This window comes from Symphalangus syndactylus, chromosome 24, assembly GCF_028878055.3.
Source record: "Symphalangus syndactylus isolate Jambi chromosome 24, NHGRI_mSymSyn1-v2.1_pri, whole genome shotgun sequence".
NCBI lineage: Eukaryota > Metazoa > Chordata > Mammalia > Primates > Hylobatidae > Symphalangus > Symphalangus syndactylus.
In genome coordinates, this window is record NC_072446.2 from 58,443,347 (window position 1) to 58,464,921 (window position 21,575).

Here is a 21,575-nt window from a genome sequence, read left to right on the forward strand (position 1 = left end):
AAGACTCTTACATTATTAACCAGAAAATCTGGTTAGAGCTTCTTCGACTCTTTCTAGTTACCAATGTGGCCAATTTTTATTGAAATCTTTGGGTAACAGAATGTTATGGATAAAGAAACCAGATGGCTTAAGACTGATTTGAAACAGTAATTTCCATTTGTTCTCTGATAATCAAAACTACGAATTAAAAACAAACCTAACAATTTAATGTGTATCTCTTCTTTCTCCACATGACTATTAAGTGGTTAAACAGCAAAGCCATACCAACAGCAAAGAGAAGGGTAACAGTTCTCTTAACACGGTAAGATTCAATTACAATACCTCGTACCATTCTCCTAGGCACAACCATCACCTGCAGCCATAAATCAAAATCTGCAGTGATGAAACTGGGGCCTATGAGGCAACCCGTAGGTTTTGTCCTAAAATATGTCCCTTTTCCTAGTATATACAGGTATACCTTGGAGACACTGCAAGTTCAATTCCAGACCATAGCAATAAAGCAAGTCACACAAATTTTTTGGTTTCCCCGTGCAAATAAACGTTATGTTTATACTATACTGTAGTCTATCAAGTGTGCAACAGTAAGTTGTATCTATTAGTTTTATCTAAGGTACAGAAAGTGACTGTTTCAAGGATTTATGAGCATTAGAAAGAGGAAAAAAATCCTTCTAATATTCTGCCCCATCCTTCACTGAGACAAGAAAAAATTAAAATACCTCTCCAGGGAGACCCTCTCTTGGGCAACCTGTTTTCTCAGCATAAGGAAGCTTTCTCTCTCTCTTCTTGTCTATTAAGCTTTCTGCTCCTTAACTCAGAAAAATAAATACATAAATAGATAATAAAATAAAATATACCTCTCCACTGGGGAATGGAATAAAATTCAGCAATAAAATAGAATTGCTGAGGCACAAATGCCTTATGCTGAGTGAAAAGAAGCTAGACTCAAAGTGTATCAATGTACAGTTCCATTTACATGGCCAAGGTAAAGCTATAGAGACAAAAAACAGATCAGTGGTTGTTGGGGACAGGAGGAGGGATTAATGAGGAATTTCTGTGTGTGAAGGAATTATTCTATATTTTGACTGTGGCTGTAGTTACACAACCATGTATGTGTGTGTATATATATGTGTGTGTGTGTATATATGTGTGTGTACATATATATATATGTGTCAAAGCTTCCAGAACTTACACCAGAAAGGGTGAATTTCACTTTATGTAAATTATACTAAATTATATATCTAATTTTTATTTCAAGGTGAAGAATACTTTTAGTATTCTACTCTTTGAGAAGCAGCATATTAACCAAACAATAAGCTAAATGTGAAAAATTTCTCCTTGGTTTAACAAGCTGTCTTAGTTCTCTCTGGATGGTTAACTGGCAAATCAATGAATATGAAACAGATTTGATATGCTGGTTAACTGATCTACCTGTTTCTCAGTCACACCTAGTTTTCTAAGCCCTGCCAATTCCTCCTTAAATGTGTATTTCAAATCTATTCCCTCTCATTTACTCTCAAAATCTCCACTACTCCCAAGATGAAGTCTTTTAACAATTCCCAAGCACCCACAAGATAAAGTCCTTATTTATTAACAGAGCATAAAAAGCCCTTTATTGTCTAAACCAACCTACTTTTCCAGATTTGTCTTCCACCACAGGCAACCCTATTTATTACTCATTAATACCTTTTAGAAAGCAATTTGGCCATTTATATCATACAGCCTTACAATAATCCATACCCACTGACCCTTTAACCCAGTAACCTCACTTCTAGGAATTTATTCTAGGAAAATAATCTACATAATACTAAAAAAACAGACAGCCCAAATAAATAAAAACAGGAGAACTGCAAAGTAAATGATAGCATATCCACAGGACAGTTCCTGATGCAGCTGTTAAAATCATGTTTATGCAAAGTTTTTAATAGCATGTGGGAAATACTTATGACTTACTTTCAGTGAATGAAGAAGCTGGATATAAAGTTACAAGTACAGTATAATCTCAATTATGAAAAACAGTACAGAAGAAAAAGAAGTTCCACAATTTTATCTCTAAAAGTGAGACTATAACAGATTTTTTTCTTCTCTCTAGTTTTCTTTATTTTCTAAGTTTTCTCTGGTAAGCCTTTTTTTTTTTTTTTTTGAGACAGAGTTTCGTTCTTGTTGCCCAGGCTGGAGTGCAATGGCGCGACCTCGGCTCACCGCAACTTTCGCCTCCTGGGTTCAGGCGGTTCTCCTGCCTCAGCCTCCTGAGTAGCTGGGATTACAGGCATGCGCCAACACGCCCGGCTAATTTTTTTGTATTTTTAGTAGAGATGGGGTTTCTCCATGTTGGTCAGGCTGGTCTTGAACTCCCAACCTCAGGTGATCCGCCTGCCTCAGCCTCCCAAAGTGCAGGGATTACAGGAGTGAGCCACTGTGCCCTGCAGGTAAGTGTATTTTTTTATATTAGAAATACACACACCTTTTTGATTCAGTGATTTCATACCTAGGACTCTCTTTTGAAGAAATGCAAGATTTATGCACAAGATGACACAGTATTTCTTATAAAAATAAATTTAACATGAGGGTGATGTACATGCATGATATTACTAAACAATTTAAGTAGTTTTTACAGATATATTTTATATACCATGAAATTTACCCGTTTAAAGTGTAGTAAATTCAGTGGGTTTTCAGTATAGTCACAAAGTTGTGCATCCATCACCACCACTTCCTAATCTTAGACCATTTTGAACACCACAAAAAGAAACCCTGGGCTGGGTGTAATGGCTCATGCCTGTAATCTCAGCAATTTGGGAAGTTGAGGCAGGAGGATCACTTGAGTCCAGGAGTTCCAGACCAACCTCGGCAAAATAGTGAGATGTCATCTTGACAAAAAAACTTTTTAAAATTGCCAGGGATGGTGGTATGGGCCTGTAGTTCCAGCTATTCAGGAGGCTGAAGTGGGAGGATCGCTTGAGCTAGGGTGGTAGAGGCTGCAGTGCGCTATGCTCATGCCACTGCACTCCAACCTGGGTGACAGAGACCTTGTCTCAAAAAAAAAAAAAAAAAGAAACTCCAAACCCATTAGCAGTCATTCCTCATTCCCACTCCCACCCACCCCAGTCCTTGCTAACCACTAATGTACTTTCTGTCTCTATGGATCTGTGTATTCTGGACATTTTGTATAAATGGAATCACACAATATGTCATTTTTTGGGACTGGCTTCTTTCACTTAGCATATTTTCAATGTTCATCCACGCTGTAGCATGTATCAGTATTTCATTTCTTTTTATTGCCAAATAATATTCCCTTCCCTTGTATGGATATACTACATTTATCCATCTATCCATCAACTGATGAACACTGGGTTATTTTCACTTTTGGCAACTATGAATAATACTGCTATGCACATTTGTGTACAAGTTTTTGTGTGAACATACATTTTCATTTTGCTTGGATATGTAGGTAGGAGTAAAACTGCTGAGTCATACAGTAGCTCCCAAGTTTAATTTTTTCAGGCACTGCCAAACTATTTTCCAAAATTACTGCGCCATTTTACATTCCCACCAGCAATGTATGGGTGCTCCAACTTCATAGCCTGGCCATTTGCTACAATAATCTTTTCATTATAGCTGTCTTAGCAGGTACGAAGCAGTATATCGTTGCGGTTTTGATCTGCATTTCCCTAATGGCTAATGATGTTCCGCATTTTTTTCCATTGGCTTATTAGTTATTTGTACATCTTTAGAGAAACATCTATTCAAATCCTTTGCCCAAACCAGTGGGTTTTTTATTGTTGAGTTGCAAGTCCTTTAACATATTCTACACACAAGCTCCTTGTCAGGTATATGATTTGCAAACATCTTTTCCTATTCTGTGGGTTGTGTTTTCATTTCCTTGATGGTGTTCTTTGATGAACATTTTTTAATACAATGAAGTCCAATGTATCTATTTTTGTCACTTGTGCTCTTGGTGTCATTGCCTAGAAAGGCCAGGAAAACTACCAACAAAAATTGCCTAACACAAATTCACAGAGATTTATACCTATGTGTTCTTCTAGGAGTTCATAGCTTTAGTGCTCACATTTAGATTTATGATCCATTTTAAGTTAAATACAAAATACAGTATGAAGCAGGGATCCAAATATGTTCTTTTGCGTGTGGATATCCAATTGTCCCAGCACTATTTGTTGAAAACACTATTTTCCCCCCAGCTGAATTATCCTGGCACTCATGTCACAGTGGGAAATGGGAAATACAGTTTTATCCTTTATAGATTAACTCAAGTGTGTGAGAAAACTCTATATTGGCAGTCTCCAGATAGTCACTCTCTCATTCCCTTATTTTCATCATAATATCTATAAAATCTGTAATTATCTTATTTGTTTACTTATTTCTTAACTGTCTCTCCCATTAGAATGTATACTTCAGGGCCGAGTGTGGTGGTTCACACCTGTAATCCCAGCACTTTGGGAGGCTGAGGCAGGCAGATCATGAGGTCAGGAGTTCGAGACCAGCCTGGCCAACATGGTTGAAAACCCATCTCTACTAAAGACATAAAAAATTAGCCAGGCGTGGTGGCATGCACCTGTAATCCTAGTAGTCAGGAGACTGAGGCAGGAGAATCGCTTGAACCTGGGAGGCGGCGGTTGCAGTGAGCTAAGATCGCGCTATTGCACTCCAGCGGCAACAGGGTGAGACTCAGTCTCAAAAAAAAAAAAAAAAAAAAAATGTATACTTCACAGAGACAGGGACTTTTTCTTGTATATTATTGAATCTCTAGAGCCTACAACAACAGTGCAGGTTCCTAGAAGGTAGCTAATAATTACTTCTTGAAAAAATGAGAATATATATCAAATGGCTTAAAAGAAAATGTTCCAAATGTTAATACTTTGGTTGGAACTATCATTACAGCTAAATTTTTCTTAAGGTTCTACAATGAACATATACTACTTTTATATAATCAACTATGAAATTATGGTATTTTAAAGATTTATAAAACTTTTGAATCAATTTTTTTATTCCTCAAAATTCTAAGAACCTCAATTTTTGCTAAACTATTTTGTTTTAGCTTCTTTTCTAGGACCTCAAGCATAATGACACCATCAAATATCTGTTAGGTCAGGTCTAAGCCTTACGAGCCATCTTTGATAGTCTTCTTTCCCTTATGCCACACATCCAAATTATCATTAAGTCCTTCCAGCTCTACTCCCAAAACATATATCCAATCTTACCACCTCTCATTAACTCCACTATTAACAAATTTTAATTCAAGCTACCACCATCTACTATCTGAATAAAGCAATAGTTGGTTGTGGTGTTGTTTGTTTGTTTACGGACAGGGTCTCGCTTTGTCCCCCAGGCTGGAGGGCAATGGCGTGAACTTTGCTCACCATAGCCTCGACCTCCTGGGGTCAAGTAATCTTCCTGCTTCAGCTTCCTAAGTAGCTAGGACTACAGGTACGTGCCACCATGCCTGGTTATTTATGTTTTATTTTTTGGTAGAGACAGGGTCTCTCTATGTTGCCCAGGGTAGTCTTTAACTCCTGGCCTCAAGTGATCCTCTCACCTTGGCCTCCCAAAGCACTGGGATTACAAGCTTGGGTCACCATACCCAGCCAGCAATAGTTTCTTAATTGGTCTTTGTCCCTATTTGTATGTCTCTACACATCAACCACAGGGATAAATCATATCTCACTCCACTACACTACTTAACACCTCCCCACCATCACACACCCAATGGCTTCCTGGTGCCATCAGAATAAAATTCAACTTCCTCACCTTTGACCTAATGGCCCTTTCTGGTGTAGTTCTTGCCTATAATCTATTTCTTACTTATTTCCCCCTTGTTGACTGAATGCTAACCACACAAGCCTTTTTTCTGTCCCTGGCAAATGGCAAGCTCATTCTCTTCTACATGCCCTTCTACTTAAGAGTTCCTTCTGCCCTAAATGCTCTTCACATAGCTAGCTCTTTATTGCCATGTAAGTCCCACCTCAAAAGAGGCCTTCTCTAAATTCTAGCTAAAGTAGCCCATCTCTTCTAGTACTTCCACCCCCACTTTTTTTTTTGAGATGGAGTTTCACTCTGGTCCCCCAGGCTGGAGTGCAGTGACGTAATCTCAGCTCACTGCAACCTCTGCCTCCCAGGTTCAAGTGATTCTCCTGCCTCAGCCTCCCAGAGTAGCTGGGATTACAGGCATGCACCATCACGCCTGGCTAATTTTTCTATTTTTAGTAGAGACAGGGTTTCACCATGTTGGCCAGGCTGGTCTCAAACTCCTGACCTCAGGTGATCCACCCACCTCAGCCTCTCAAAGTGCTGGATTACAAGCGTGAGTCACCACGCCTGGCTTTAGTACTCCCTATTCATTACCTTATTTTCTTCATACTATTTATCACCAGCTGAAATGATCTTGTCTTTTCTATCTCTTCCTCCATATTAGATTGTAACTTCCATGAGGAAAGAACTTGTTTCCCTAGTGCTTGGACCAGTTCTTGACATACAACGATCTCTCAAATACTTGTTGAATAAATGATTGTTATTCTAAACATTGAGGGCAATGCAAAACTGATTAGTTCTCCATTAATTACTCCAGGAAAAATATAACTAAGAGTGTAAAATGGTATTTTTACATCAAGAATCAAGTCACCTGAAAATTCAAATTAAAAAGTTGATTATATATAATGATTCCAAGTAAAATAATATTAAAGAAATAATGAAACTATTGAAACATATTCTAATGCACTCCTCCAACTCTTTCCATTTGCTCTACAACTACTGAGGCACACACTGGTGTCATTAGAATATAAAGATGAACACAGGATATAAAGAAGAATAAAACTTTGAACGATTCTAAAGATATATCCAGTTGGGTAGAGAGAACAGATATAAGAAAGAATCCTATATATGATTAATGCTGCACCAGCAGCAAGCTCCCCATGCACTGACAGCCCAGGAAATGAGTGATTCTGTACGAGACATGATGACAAGAGGGATGTGTCGTGTCAGGCAGGTCTTCCTAGAGCTGGCCCTTGAAGGATAAACTGCCTTTTGATTAGTCAGGCAGGAATCCCTTTTTAATGAGTTAAATAAATGATTCTGGCTTCTTCCACTTAGATAGCAAGTAATAACAAAAGACTATGAACCTAATTAGGTCTAAGGTTGCCACTATTTATTTTAGCTAACACTGATAAACTGATAAGCACTTTACTACGTGCCACTGCTTTTTTTTGGGGATCAGGGTCTTGCTCTGTCGTCCAGGCTGAGGTGCAGTGGTGCAATATTGGTTCACTGCAGCCTGAAGCTCCTGGGCTCAAGCAATCCTCTCACCTCAGCCTCCCAAGTAGCTGGGACCACAGGCATGCGCTGCCGCACCCAGCTTTCCCTTTTTTTTTTTTTTGTATTTTATGTAGAGACTGGGTTTTGTCATGTTGCTCACGAACTCATAAGCTCAAGTGATCTGCCTGCTTTGGCCTCCCAACGTGCTAGGATTACAGGCATGAGCCTCCACACCTGGCCTGTGCCACTGCTTTAAACTAGTTATATGCATCATTCATACTGTTGTGGTGGTAGGTACTATTATTATTCCCACTTGGAAGAATGGTGAAATTGAGGCACAGAATGCGTCAGGAACTTACCAAAGGTCATATAGTTAGTGCAAGTGGCAGAGTCAAGATTTAAAAAAACCCAGCAGCCAGACACTGAGCACATGCTTTTAACGTGGCAGTATAGTTTAACACAAATAATATCTATCTCAATGAGTTGCTATAAGGGTTGAATGAGATAAGGTAAATACTTGTTAAGTTATGTAAGACAGCATTACTTCTTTTTTTTTTTTTTTTTTTTTTTGAGATAGAGTTTTGCTCTTGTTGTCCAGGCTGGAGTGCAATGGTGGGATCTTGGCTCACTGCAACCTCCACCTCCCAGGTCCAAGTGATTCTCCTGCCTCAGCCTCCCAAGTAGCTGGGATTACAGGCACGCACCACCACGCCCGGCTAATTTTTTATTTTTAGTAGAGGAGGGATTTCACTACATTGGTCAGGCTGGTCTCGAACTCCTGACCTCAAGCGAACCATCCACGTTGGCCTCCCGAAGTGCTGGGATAACAGGCGTGAGCCACTGCGCCCGGCCACTTCTTGCTCTTTCATTTGTTAGGCTTTTGAGTGCTTTTCTATGGTTCAGGATGCCTCAATGAGCATCAAATTCCACTGTTTCATTTTTAAGGAAAGAAAGGAAACTGGCATTTATTGAGGACTTTCCATATGCCACAATCACTTTAAAGGTATTACTCTAATAACAGCCTTATCTTGAAGGATTTTTACTTCTAAGACTCAAAGTAAATTGTCACGCAGTATACAAAGGGGAGGTACTATTCAATTAATTCCATACGTAAAATCCAATTTCCATTGCATTAAAAAAGGTATGTGGGAATAGAAGGTATAAAAATTAAAGGAACCCACCTCCATGGGAACCTGTCCTTTGTCATAATTAAGAATACCCTCTTCCACTCACTCATTCATGTTCATTCAGTAACATCTATGTGGGCCTACTACGAGAGTGGTATCTCGCTACTGGAATGTACGATCCCCAACTTAAAAGAGCTCAACAGTCTAGTTTCATAAAACATCTTAAGTCCTATAAAGAAATTCATATGCTACCTCAGCATTGTTTCTTGGACGTGTGCAGAAATGCAGAGAATTTAGTTGGTACGCATACTAACTTCCCATTACAAATTAAATAGGCCAACTCACAAAGTCTTAGGTTGATCCAATAAAGTGGCCACTAGCCACGTGTGACTTAATGAGTCCTTTAAATGTGGCTAGTGTGACTGAGGAACTGTATTTTCATTTAATTTTAATTAACTTAAATTCTAAAAATTTATTCTTATCCATTACTGGAAAACTTTTAAGTAGGTCTGGAGCAACTTGAGTATATGAATCTACTTTTTCAAATGTAAATTTTATCATATCTAAATACAGATCAAATATTTCCAATGACAATTTAGCATCTGAATTGACACGTGCTTTCAGTGTAAAATATATACTGGATTTCAAACAATTTATATGTAAAATTTCTCAATTTTTATACTGATTAAAAATATTACTAGAAAAGTTAAAAGTATATACATAGCTTGTATTTTCTTTCCATTTGACAACACTGGCCTAAAGATGAAATATTCTTATAACTAGAGCATTCCTCTAAAGATTTTTTTTCTTTGAGACAGAGTCTTGCTTTGTTGCCCAGGCTGGAGTGCAGTGGTGCGATCTCGGTTCACCACAACCTCCGCCTCCCAGGTTCAAGCAATTCTCCTGCCTCAACCTCTCAAGTAGCTGGGACTACATGCGCCTGCCACCATGCCTGGCTAATTTTGTATTTTTAGTAGAGACGGCGTTTCTCCATGTTGGTCAGGCTGCAGATTCTTACAATGATTTGAGAATTCCTCAAAACTCCTGAGCTTCAACAACTGACTTCAAAGATTGCTCCAGAGCAAGTTGGAGAAGCCTTACCTGTATTTGCCTGTGCTGTGCTTTAACATTAGTTCTATTACTACAGGTTAAGTACCTTCTGGTACCAAGCATTTCAGATTTCAGATATTTTCAAATTTTGGAATATTTGCATATACATAATGAGATAGCTTGGGAATAGGACCCAAATCCAAACACATCTGTGTTTCATATACGCTTTATACCCATAGCCTGAAAATTATTTTATATGATAGTTTAAATAATTCTGTGTGTGAAAGTTTTGTCTGCATTTTGACTTGATTTGTCACATGAGGTGAGATGTAGAATTTTCCACTTGTGGCAATATGTTGGTGTTCAAAAAGTTTGGGATTTTAGAGAATTTTGGATTTTTAGATTAGGGATGCTCCACCTGTACATGAAAATAGCAACAGAAAAGTTGTGAAACCATTTTAAAGTACACACTAATTACATTTACAAGCTATTTTCTGAAAGCAAGCCAAGATAGAAACAAGGGTAGGAAATTCATCTTTGCTTTTCTGTGATAAGGCAAACAGAAATAACAACCTATGAAGTAATGTAAAAATGTTCAAAGGAGTAAACAATCTTCCTTTGATGTGATCCAAAAGCACAAACACAATGACAAATGACCTTCCAGGTGTAGTATGAACTTAAGTTTCTATCTTTCAAGCACTCATCTATGCCTTGCTGCAACAGACGTTCTCAGTCTTTTCACACCTTCAACTAGAGATTACATTAATTTTAAAACTTTAATTGCATTTTTTACTGAAATCAATTGCTTTTAAAAAATCTACGTAGGATGTGAGTGTGATCTGGCTGCAACATCTGTCACCCTATTGATCACCAGGGTTGATTCGGCTGATCTGGCTGGCTAGGCAGGTGTCCCCTTCCTCCCTCACCACTCCATGTGCGTCCCTCTCAAAGCTATGCACTCAGTCGAAGAGAATGACCATTCCCGATAGAGGAGAACCGGTCTTTGGTCAAGGTTATATAGCAGCTGCGCTCCCCTGCTAGAACCTCCAAACAAAAAATCTACGTAAAACATAACAAAGCAAAACATGGAATAGTGTTGGCAGCATGTAAGCATTACAGTATCAGCTACTAGAAGACTAATCTTGGAGCTAAGAATCACTCTAAATATTCACCTCAATGGGGGTCTTAGTACAGCAGATTCAACGATGAATATAACATTTTGGCCCAAAGTATTACTGAGATGAATAAACCCGATGTTTATTTGTCTAAGTCTATGCCTCTCCCAATTGTAAAATTTCAAGAAAAATGAGCAGGAGGTAATTCAGAAGCACAATTCCAAGTGAAAACTTCTCACTTCTAACATCAATGAGCTTCCTTCCTTCCTTCCTTCCTTCCTTCCTCCCTCCCTCTCCCTCTCTCTCTCTCTCTCTCTCTCTCTCTCTCTCTCTCTTTCTTTCTTTCTTTCTTTCCCTCTCTGGCCCAGGCTGCAGTCTACTCGGCTTGCTGCTGCCCGCGCCGCGGACTCCCTGGGACTGCCGGTGCCCGCCACCGCCGCCTGCCTTTTCTCCTTTGCATGCAGGCACGCGTTCGCCATCTTGGCCACGCTGCTCACCAGCTCCTGACGCCGAGTGCTCTGCCCGCCTCAGCCTCCCGAGGTACTGGGACTGCAGACGGAGTCTCGCTCACCCAGTGCTCGGTATTGCCCGGGCTGAAGGGCGGTGGCGTGGTCTGGCCTCGCGGCGGCCTCTGCCCCCCGGCCGCCTGCCTTGGCCTGCCAGGGTGATGGGATTGCAGCCCCTGCCCGGCCGCCGCCCCATCTGGAAGGTGGGGAGCGCCTCTGCCCGGCCGCCCCGTCTGGGAGGTGAGGAGCACCTCTGCCCGGCCGCCCCGTCTGGGAGGTGAGGAGCGCCTCTGCCCGGCCGCCCCGTCTGGGAAGTGAGAAGCGCCTCTGCCTGGCCACCCACCGTCTGGGAAGTGAGGAGCGCCTCTGCCCGGCCACCCACCGTCTGGGAAGTGAGGAGCGCCTCTGCCCGGCCACCCACCGTCTGGGAAGTGAGGAGCGCCTCTGCCCGGACACCCACCGTCTGGGAAGTGAGGAGCGCCTCTGCCCGGACACCCACCGTCTGGGAAGTGAGGAGCGCCTCTGCCCGGCCACCCACCGTCTGGGAAGTGAGGAACCCCTCTGCCCGGCCACCCACCGTCTGGGAAGTGAGGAGCGCCTCTGCCCGGCCACCCACCGTCTGGGAGGTGAGGAGCGCCTCTGCCCGGCCACCCACCGTCTGGGAGGTGAGGAGCGCCTCTGCCCGGCCACCCACCGTCTGGGAAGTGAGGAGCGCCTCTGCCCGGCCGCCCCGTCTGGGAAGTGAGGAGCGCCTCTGCCCGGCCACCCACCGTCTGGGAAGTGAGGAGCGCCTCTGCCCGGCCACCCATCGTCTGGGAAGTGAGGAGCGCCTCTGCCCGGCCGCCCCGCCCGGGAAGAAGTGAGGAGCGCCTCTGCCCGGCCGCCCCGCCCGGGAAGAAGTGAGGAGCGCCTCTGCCCGGCCGCCCCGCCCGGGAAGAAGTGAGGAGCGCCTCTGCCCGGCCGCCCCGTCCGGGAAGAAGTGAGGAGCGCCTCTGCCCGGCCGCCCCGTCCGGGAAGAAATGAGGAGAGCCTCTGCCCGGGCGCCCCATCCGGGAAGAAGCGAGGAGCGCCTCTGCCCGGCCGCCCCATCCGGGAAGAAGTGAGGAGCGCCTCTGCCCGGTCACCCATCGTCTGGGAAGTGAGGAGCGCCTCTGCCCGGACACCCACCGTCTGGGAAGTGAGGAGCGCCTCTGCCCGGCCGCCCCGTCTGGGAAGTGAGGAGTGCCCCTACCCGGCCGCCCCGTCTGGGAAGTGAGCAGCGCCTCTGCCCGGCCGCCCCGTCCGGGAAGAAGTGAGGAGCGCCTCTGCCCGGCCGCCCCGTCCGGGAAGAAGTGAGGAGCGCCTCTGCCCGGCCGCCCCGCCCGGGAAGAAGTGAGGAGCGCCTCTGCCCGGCCGCCCCGCCCGGGAAGAAGTGAGGAGCGCCTCTGCCCGGCCGCCCCGCCCGGGAAGAAGTGAGGAGCGCCTCTGCCCGGCCGCCCCGCCCGGGAAGAAGTGAGGAGCGCCTCTGCCCGGCCGCCCCGCCCGGGAAGAAGTGAGGAGCGCCTCTGCCCGGCCGCCCCGCCCGGGAAGAAGTGAGGAGCGCCTCTGCCCGGCCGCCCCCGTCCGGGAAGAAGTGAGGAGCGCCTCTGCCCGGCCGCCCCGCCCGGGAAGAAGTGAGGAGCGCCTCTGCCCGGCCGCCCCGCCCGGGAAGAAGTGAGGAGCGCCTCTGCCCGGCCGCCCCGTCCGGGAAGAAGTGAGGAGCGCCTCTGCCCGGCCGCCCCCGTCCGGGAAGAAGTGAGGAGCGCCTCAGCCCGGCCGCCCCGTCTGGGAAGTGAGGAGCGCCTCTGCCCGGCCGCCCCGTCCGGGAAGAAATGAGGAGCGCCTCTGCCCGGGCGCCCCATCCGGGAAGAAGTGAGGAGTGCCTCTGCACAGCCACCCATCGTCTGGGAAGTGAGGAGCGCCTCTGCCCGGCCACCCACCGTCTGGGAAGTGAGGAGCGCCTCTGCCCGGCCGCCCCGTCCGGGAAGAAGTGAGGAGCGCCTCTGCCCGGCCGCCCCGTCCGGGAAGAAGTGAGGAGCGCCTCTGCCCGGCCGCCCCGTCTGGGAAGAAGTGAGGAGCGCCTCTGCCCGGCCGCCCCGTCTGGGAGGTGAGGAGCGCCTCTGCCCGGCCACCCATCGTCTGGGAGGTGAGGAGCGCCTCTGCCAGGCCACCCATCGTCTGGGAGGTGAGGAGCGCCTCTGCCCGGCCACCCATCATCTGGAAAGTGAGGAGCGCCTCTGCCCGGCTGCCCCATCTGGGAAGTGAGGAGTGCCTCTGCCCGGACACCCATCGTCTGGGAGATGAGGAGCGCCTCTGCCCGGCCGCCCATCGTCTGGGAAGTGAGGAGCGCCTCTGCCCGGCCACCCATCGTCTGGGAAGTGAGGAGCGCCTCTGCCCGGCCACCCATCGTCTGGGAAGTGAGGAGCGCCTCTGCCCGGCCACCTATCGTCTGGGAAGAAGTGAGGAGCGTCTCTGCCTGGCCGCCCCGTCTGGGAAGTGAGGAGCCCCTCTGCCCGGCCGCCCCGTGTCTGGGTAGAAGTGAGGAGCTCCTCTGCCTGGCCGCTCCGTCTGGGAGGTCTACCACGGAGGCCAGAAGCAATGTGGGGGCTGGACGTGGTGGCTCACGCCTGTGGTCCCGGCACTCTGGGGGGCGAGGCGGGTTGATCACTTCGGGCTAGGAGTTCAAGACCAGTCTGGCCAACTTGGCGAAACATGAAGAATACAACAGACAAACCAACCAACCAACTCAATGACAACAAAACAGGTCTACCCTGGAGTCATACTCTAATTTTTTCTATTTTCCTCCCTTTCTGATCCTTTATCCCACTTTCTTTTTCTTCCTCTTCCTTCTCCCTCTTCTTTGTCAAATAGAGGATTGAGTTATTATCACTTATCCATATAAAGTCCCTCTCTCATTTATTTTAACTCCCACCCCCATTTCTATTCCCCGACTTCCCATGTGCAACCTTCCTAATATGTTTGATACGCATCTTTTTGTTTGTATGTATTTTTAGAAAATGTTTATTGTTTTTGTATGCAAAAAAATTAATAAAAAAAAAAAAAAAAAGGCAAAAAAAAAAAAAAAAAAAAAAAAAAAAAAAAAAAAACATCAATGAAAGGAGGCATGAACAGAAGAAAAGTTGTGGTTACAATATCACTGAAGTGTTAGGTGTAAATCTTTGTGTATGACTTTCATGGACAATCTAGACAGAAATGTTATGCCACAAGGGAAGTAAGCTCAAGATACTTTCACGGCTGGGCGCAGTGGCTAATGCCTGCAATCCCAGCACTTTGGGAGGCCAAAGTGGGTGGATCACTTGAGCCCAGGAGTTCAAGACCAGCCTGGGCAACATGGTAAAACCCCATCTTTATAAACCCCGTCTTTATATACAAATTTATATTTATAAATCCCATCTTTATATATATAAAGCTTTTAAAATACAAAGCTTAGCTGGGAATGGTTGTGCGTGCCTATAGTCCCAGCTACTCAGGAGGCTGAGGTAGAGGACTGACTGAGCCTGAGGGTGGACGATGCAGTGAGTTGTGTTCACACCCCTGCACTCCAGCCTGGGTAACAGAATGAGACCTTGCCTCCAAAAAAAAAAAAAAAAAAAAATGCTTTCAAATGCTTTCACAATATTCTACTTATTTATTATGCTCTGTGGTTTACACATGCAAATGACAGTACAATGAAGAGACTAGCTCTAGTTACTCAGAGACTAGAGTGTTGTTCTGTGGACAAAAACAACGCATTTATATGTTAAAATCAGTTTTTCAAGACTTGCAAGTTTTTTTTTTCAAATTTCAAATATAGTGTGCTTCATCTCAAAGTATTACTGAAAGAAAATATAAAGTTATATTAACATAAAAACTCAAAAGTTTGAAGTCTTCCTGTATACTAAGTTAAACACAATTTTGATTTAAACAAATTCTATTTATGAAAAACAGTCAATAGGCACGATGGCTCATGACTGTAATCCCAACACTTTGGGAGGCCAAAGCGGGAAGACTGAGACCAGTCTGGGCAATGTAGCAAAATCTCATTTCTACAAAAAATTTTAAAAAGTTAGTTGGGTGTGGTGGTGCACATCTGTAGTCCCAGCTACTCCGCAGGCTGAGGTGGGAGGATCATTTGAACCCAGGAGATCAAGGCTGCAGTGAGCTCCAGCCTGGGTGGCTGCAAGAGAGTCTGTCTCAAAAAAAAAAAAAAAGAAAAAGAAAAGAAAGAAAAAAGAAAGGAAAAAAAGGAAAGGAGAAAGAAGGAAAGTCAGTCATGTTTACTTGTTTTGCATGTTTGTTTTTTAGACTTTTTTTTTTTTTTTTTTTTTTTTTGAGACGGAGTCTTGCTCTGTCACCCAGGCTGGGGTGCAATGGTGTGATCTTAGCTCACTGCAATCTCCACCTCCCAGGTTTAAGCGATTCTCCTGCCTCAGCCTCCTGAGTAGCTGGGATTACAGGCACGTGCCACCACACTCAGCTATAGACTTTTAATTTTTTAGAGAAGTTTTAGGTACACAGCAAATTTTAGCAGAAAGTGCATTGTTCCCATATATCTACTGTGTGTGTTTTTACGTTTTGGCTAGAGGAACTGCCAGGAAAGAGAGGGGTGGAACTGCTAGGAAAGAGAGGGGTAAGTGTAAAGTGAAGGATGTTAATCTCCACAGCCCTTGGCAAAGAAGGAAAGAACTCTGTCCTAAGTCACTCTACATTCTACCACTACCAGGGGCCTAAAAATGGCAGGTGGATAGAATTAAGAGAGAGTATTGAACTTCTGGTAATTAGCTGGGTAAGGGGCCTGGAAAGAAATTCATGTGCCAGAAGAGAGAAATATTACTCCTCAGTATGAGGTTCTGGTATTGACAATCATGTTCTTGTTTTTTGAGACAGGGTCTCCCTCTGTGGCCAGGCTGGAGTGCAGTAGTACAATCATAGCTCACAGAAGCCTCTAACACTCAGGCTCAAGCAATCCTCCCACCTCAGCCTCCCGAATAGCTAGGAGTATAGGCACATGCCAGCATGCCCAGTTAATTTTTATTTAATTTTTTTGTTCAGACGAGGTCTCACTATATTGCCCAGGCTGGTCTCCAACTCCTGGCTTCAAGCAATCCTCCTGCCTCAACCTCCCAAAGTGCTGGGATGACAGGTATGGGCCACTGTGTCCAGCTGATTTTTTTTTTTTTTTTTTTTTTTTTTACTGCTACATTTACTTTACGGCTCTGCAAATAAGCTTAGGTGAAGATGATAAGTATTTACAGAATGGTCAGATTTGCAGGATGCAGCATGCGTGTAAAAACCTAAGATGCAATAAACATATGAAAAGAATCAGCTCACTAGTAATCAGAGAAATGCAAAATAAAATAATGAGAAACCATTTCACAACCATCAGACTGGCAAAGGTTTCAAATCTCTTCTTAAGCGGTGAAAGGCAATGTAGAAACAAGCTGTTGATGATGAGATACAACCAGAACGAACCAGTAGTAGAGTAGAAAATATGTATGTTCCAATCCAGGGCTTCCGCTTCTAGATATATACCATGGAGAGATACACACTGGGGCTAGAGAAGTAATATATAGCAATATATGACATGGAAATTGCCTATTATAAAAACTTTAAATAGACCAAAAAAAAGGCAAAAAATTAGGAAATGGCTGAATGTCTATCAACAGGGGAATGGATAAACTTGCACAATCATACAAAAGAACACAATTCAGCAGTTGAAGAACCAAAGCTACAAATAAATCCAAAAGCTGCCCTCCCCTGCAAAAAAAAAACACCCCACAAAGTTTAATTTTTTCTCACAGAGCTGCAAAAGGATACATGAAGCACAGTAAAAGCACATCGAGGCAATACATATGAATGAGTAGCTAAAAGTATGGAACTATCAATGAATATCAATTTCAGGTGACTACTGTGAACTTTACCTGAGCTCTGTGTTCTCAGAAAGCAGTGATGGTTAGTCCACCCCATCGTTTTGTGTTCTGGGAAACAGGTAACTGCAAAGAACTGGCCTGTTGCATATTTTCAAATAAGGCAATCAGGAATGCTCTCCTAATTGCAATAGCCTGAATAAAATCATCTCCTTAACCAGCCAGGATATTATGTCTTTGACACAGGAATGGTTATAACTCTAGGGAGGGAAGGGAGTGGGATGAGGAAGATGATGCATATTTAGCTGTAATGGTAACATAAAAACCTGAAATATGGCAATGATAGCCCTTTTTTTTTCCGTACAAAAGGATCTGTTATTCTGTGTACTTTTCTGCTTAAAATGTTTCAAAATTATTATTTTAAAACTTATTTTAAAAGGTGATTTGTCTCAAGTCAATTAATCTTTTACAATCTGTTTTCTCATATGTTAAACAGGCATGTGAATACATGCCCAACCTATTTCACTGGGTTGTAGTGTTTTTGCTAATCACCAAGTATTAGAATACTTGAATACTGCGCCAACTAGTTCAGTCCGTGAGACCACAGTTCAGATTAGGATAAGGTTAAGGGTTAGATTATCGTGCAAACCTTTTAACTCTACTTCAGGGGCAAGACTACACTCTTACTTTCCAAAAAGCATAAAAGATACTCTTTGGTTACAAGAGGAGCTAGGCAAGTCTAGGTGTGATGTCTCAATCCATATCCAGTAGAACTACTGAGCAAATAACCTTAGTAACTTGATGAGGGGCTACTAAACAATCTCTGTATAAGGAGGCTGGCACACTCAGTACACACACACACACACACACACACACGCACGTTTTGTTTGGGGTCTGTAATTGTGGTTCATGTGGAGGCAGACGTTTTTTTGTTGGGGGAGACATCTGAAAACATCTAATCTCATCCTGAAGTGCCCAGCTGGTTTCAAACTGCTTTATTTCAGGTGCTTCTAAAAGACTTGGTGAGTACAAGGAAGTGATTCTGCTAATTTAGAACAAACCCACCGGTAGTTAAAATTTAATCTTAAAAGAAACTTGGAACCAAGCATCTAACCAAAAGAGCTAAAAGGCAAGTGTTAGACTCTGGGATAATACCCACAATATTTTCTAATCACTGAACTAAATAAAGATGCTCCTGCACTCATAAGGCTAAAAACAAAAATAACCTTTAAAAATGGGGGGTCTATAATCTGAACTCTAACAGTAACTTGTAAGGTCTTCTTGATCTCCCTAAAGCCAACAATTTTGAAGCGTATTTGGAAATCGCTCATTTCTAATTTTTATTTCTCCCACTCCTCACAAGAACCAGGAAATATAAGACTCTTCCTTCCTTGAATTTAGTTAAGCTTTAACTAAAACTAAGCATTTAACTTAAGCATTTAACTAAAAGTAAAATGTTTGGTCTCTTATTTTCAAACAGAAAAAGTCTGTATTAGCCACTCAATAAAAAAGTATAATGTCAAATCAGAAGTCTCTAGAGCAGACCCTAGTCAGCTTCAAGGCACTTTAACAGAGTGAATGGTCTTAAGCGTACCACAATTCAAAGCCCCTAGATGAAGTCTTTTAGTATAAAGTGCATATACATTTAAAATGTTATGAAATTTTTAATAATTAGATATTAAAAAGACTCAAGATGCTGATACTTTGTAGCTTACAGCATTAAATCAAAGAACCAAAAACTGAACAGTATCAAATCCCTATTACATACATATCTACAGTCATCAAGAAACTACCGGTTAATCTTTTCTTTCACTAAGGGGCCGCCTGCATGTTCGCGGAAGTTGCAATAACTTAAGAAAACCAAAACTGTTACACAGTGAAAACAGTTTGTATGCAGATAAGCTGGTACCAACTGCTTCTAGACAGATGCAATTACAGTGTAATATTTCTAGCAAAGTCTGGTAAGGCTATGCCTGCAAATCACTGACCAAAAATGGTAACAGTGTGTGCAGACTAACGAAAATGACAAAATGTTCCATCTGATAGTTCAGTTGAGAATACGTTTTTAAATAGCTAATTAGAGTGACAGTGTAAAGGGGGAAATATGTAAATTAAGCAAAATGTCCATCATATAGAATATACTAATGAGCACCTGTTTACTTTTTGATGACTCCAGTATTTTAATGGTTTTTAAAGCTCTTAAATTTGGTTGTATCAGCATCCCAGCATCATGCCCACACCTTGCGCACCAAGTTCTGGCAGAGTCCAACTGTCTACAGGTCAGAAAAAAATTCTAACCATACATGGACAGATCGGGCAGCGAAGGGTTAAAACAGACACTGCCAAGCTTGACAAGCACGACGAGAGTGCTGCTGGAAGCCGATTGCCAGATAAAAAGAAAAAAGCAAAAGGGCTGCAAGGCCACCCCGTTCTAAATCATGCCAGGATCCTGCTCGTTAGCGATCATTCCGTGCTCTAAAGGCTTTATCTTCCTTCTTGAGATAGACCTCAAGGGCTGCTCGAACGCGCACAAGTCACCAAGCGCCTCAGCGCCAGCTCTGGGGAAACCCACGCCAACAAGGACGGTGGCTGGATTCCGACGCCCCCCGCCCCCCACTCCCCGGCCTCGACGTGCAGACCCCCGGATGGATTTCACTGAGCGGGTGGGGGCGCTCAACCTCGGCCAGTTGTTGCAAGGCCGGGTCCGGAGGCACCTCAGAGGCCACGCTCAGGGCGGCGACCTCTCCCCAGCTGGGAGCTGCGCAACGGCCGCAGATCCGCCCCGGGGCGCGGGGGCCCAGCCAGGACGGCGGGCGACGGAGGCCCAGAGACACCCCCCCACGGCCCTGCGGCCCGGATACTGCAGCCGAACCGGGTCCCTCCCCGGGCTGAGGCACGGCTCACCCCTTTAGCCCCGACTCCGCGGCGCCCCAGAGACGCACTGCTCCCGGCCGCCTCGGCCCACGCCTCGGCCTCCCTCCCACTCACCATCTTCGCCGCGGCGGTCGCAGGGACGCGGGGGAGGGAGCCGGCGGGCAGCGAGTCTGCAGAGCGTCCTCCTCACGGCTGCGGGACCGAGAGACCGAGCGCTGAGCTGACGCGGCGGCGCGAGCCTACCCTGGGGCGGGCGCGCCTCGGGACGGAACGCGGCTGCGCACGTCACGCACCGCCCGTCGTTGCTACGCAACCAGCCCGCCCAGCAACGCCCCGCCCGGCAGCTATCCAGACTCTGAGGGGAGCTTCCCTCATCTGCTTAAGGCTGCGGGGCAGGGTCCCCCTAAACCAGAAAGTGTTTAGGGGTGGGGGTGCGTCCTCTCTCGTCTGCAGGAGGCTAGAAGGCGGACTGGGCTGGCTCCTGATGGCAAGGGGCGGGCAAAAGATGATGGGGGATGGGTGGCCTTCCTTCGCCTCCTCGGCGGGGCCACCTGACGCCCCACCCACCGTGCAGGCACGGCCCGCGCGGGGAGGCAGCCACCTGGCCAGGTGTGCCTGCCGCAGGGGGCGGGGCGGGGCCGTGGAGGGGAAAAGGAGGGGAGAGCCGGGGGAGAGGGGGACAGTGTGGGAAGGAGGGGCATTTGGAGGGGAGAGGCGAGGGGCACATAGTTGGGGAAGGAGGGAGATGGAGAGGGGAGGGAAGAGGTGAGGGAGAGGGGACAGAGTGGGGAGAGGAGGAGTATGTGGGGGGAGGGGCGAGGGGGCACTTAGTGGGTGGAAGGGTGAGGGAAGGGGAGAGGTGAGGGAGAGGGGACAGAGTGGGGAGAGGAGGGGGATCTGGGAGAGGTGAGGGAGAGGGACACAGTGGTGGAAGGAGAGAGATGTTGGGGGTGGGGAGGGCAGGGCCTCAGGAGGGGGAACGCGCTGGGGGAGGACCCACGGGAGCGGAGTCGCGGGCCGCGGCAGCGGGGACGCCTCCCGCATTTTTTACCTACTTTGGTGCGATTCCCGCCGCCCTCCCCTGATTGGCCCAGTCTGGCTTGTCCTGCCCTCGCATGAGGGGAAAAAAGTCTGCACATTTTTCCTCCTTCCCGAGGCGACCGTGGCCGTGCAGAGTGCTCTGTGAGTCACCGTTAATTTCAGGTCTGGAAAAACAAGGAGGATTTATTTATCTTTGGGAACTGCCGGGGAAGGAGGCAGGCGGCGCGCAGGGGTGTGGCTGGGAAAGCCCGCGCTGTCCCGGGACAGTGGCGCCAGCCCCGCCGCTCAGTTCTCCGGGTTTTTAATTTGGAATTGTGTTTTTCTAATGGGCGGTTGCGTCGGAAACACGGTTTTCAGAGGGCCCAGATGAATCCCAGCGTTTTTGCTGCGGATGTTTTTGTGGGAAATAAAGGGAACAGGAAGAATTTTATAAATTAATTTAGGTTACCGAGATCATCACGGCCTCGACCAAAACTATTTTAATTCTCCAAATATGAGACTTTTGGACAAGATGGTCAGTATTTTTTTTTCTGGCACTATGTAAAATCTAGGTTGTATGTGGCTTTTGTTCTGCCTCACTCAACATAGAAACCCATTTCTCATTACCCGCGTTCTTTTTAGAAAAGACAGTAAGCAAGTTGTGCAGTTTTAAGCCTTTACCACCTGATACATGATTTTTGGCGGGCTAGAGCAGTGGTTCTTAACTTTAGCATG

The 21,575-nt window shown here is 45.4% G+C and overlaps 1 protein-coding gene across 1 annotated transcript in view; it reads right to left on the bottom strand.

Moving 5' to 3' along the window:
* Window positions 1-20,264, bottom strand: part of DSTN (destrin, actin depolymerizing factor) — a 41,391-nt gene extending 21,127 nt beyond the window's left edge. The window contains exon 1 of the mRNA XM_055266724.2: window positions 19,935-20,264. Coding sequence (XP_055122699.1) covers window positions 19,935-19,937 — 3 coding nt within the window. The 5' untranslated portion in view covers window positions 19,938-20,264. The remainder of the gene's footprint in view (window positions 1-19,934) is intronic.
* Between the last annotated feature and the right edge of the window lie 1,311 nt (window positions 20,265-21,575).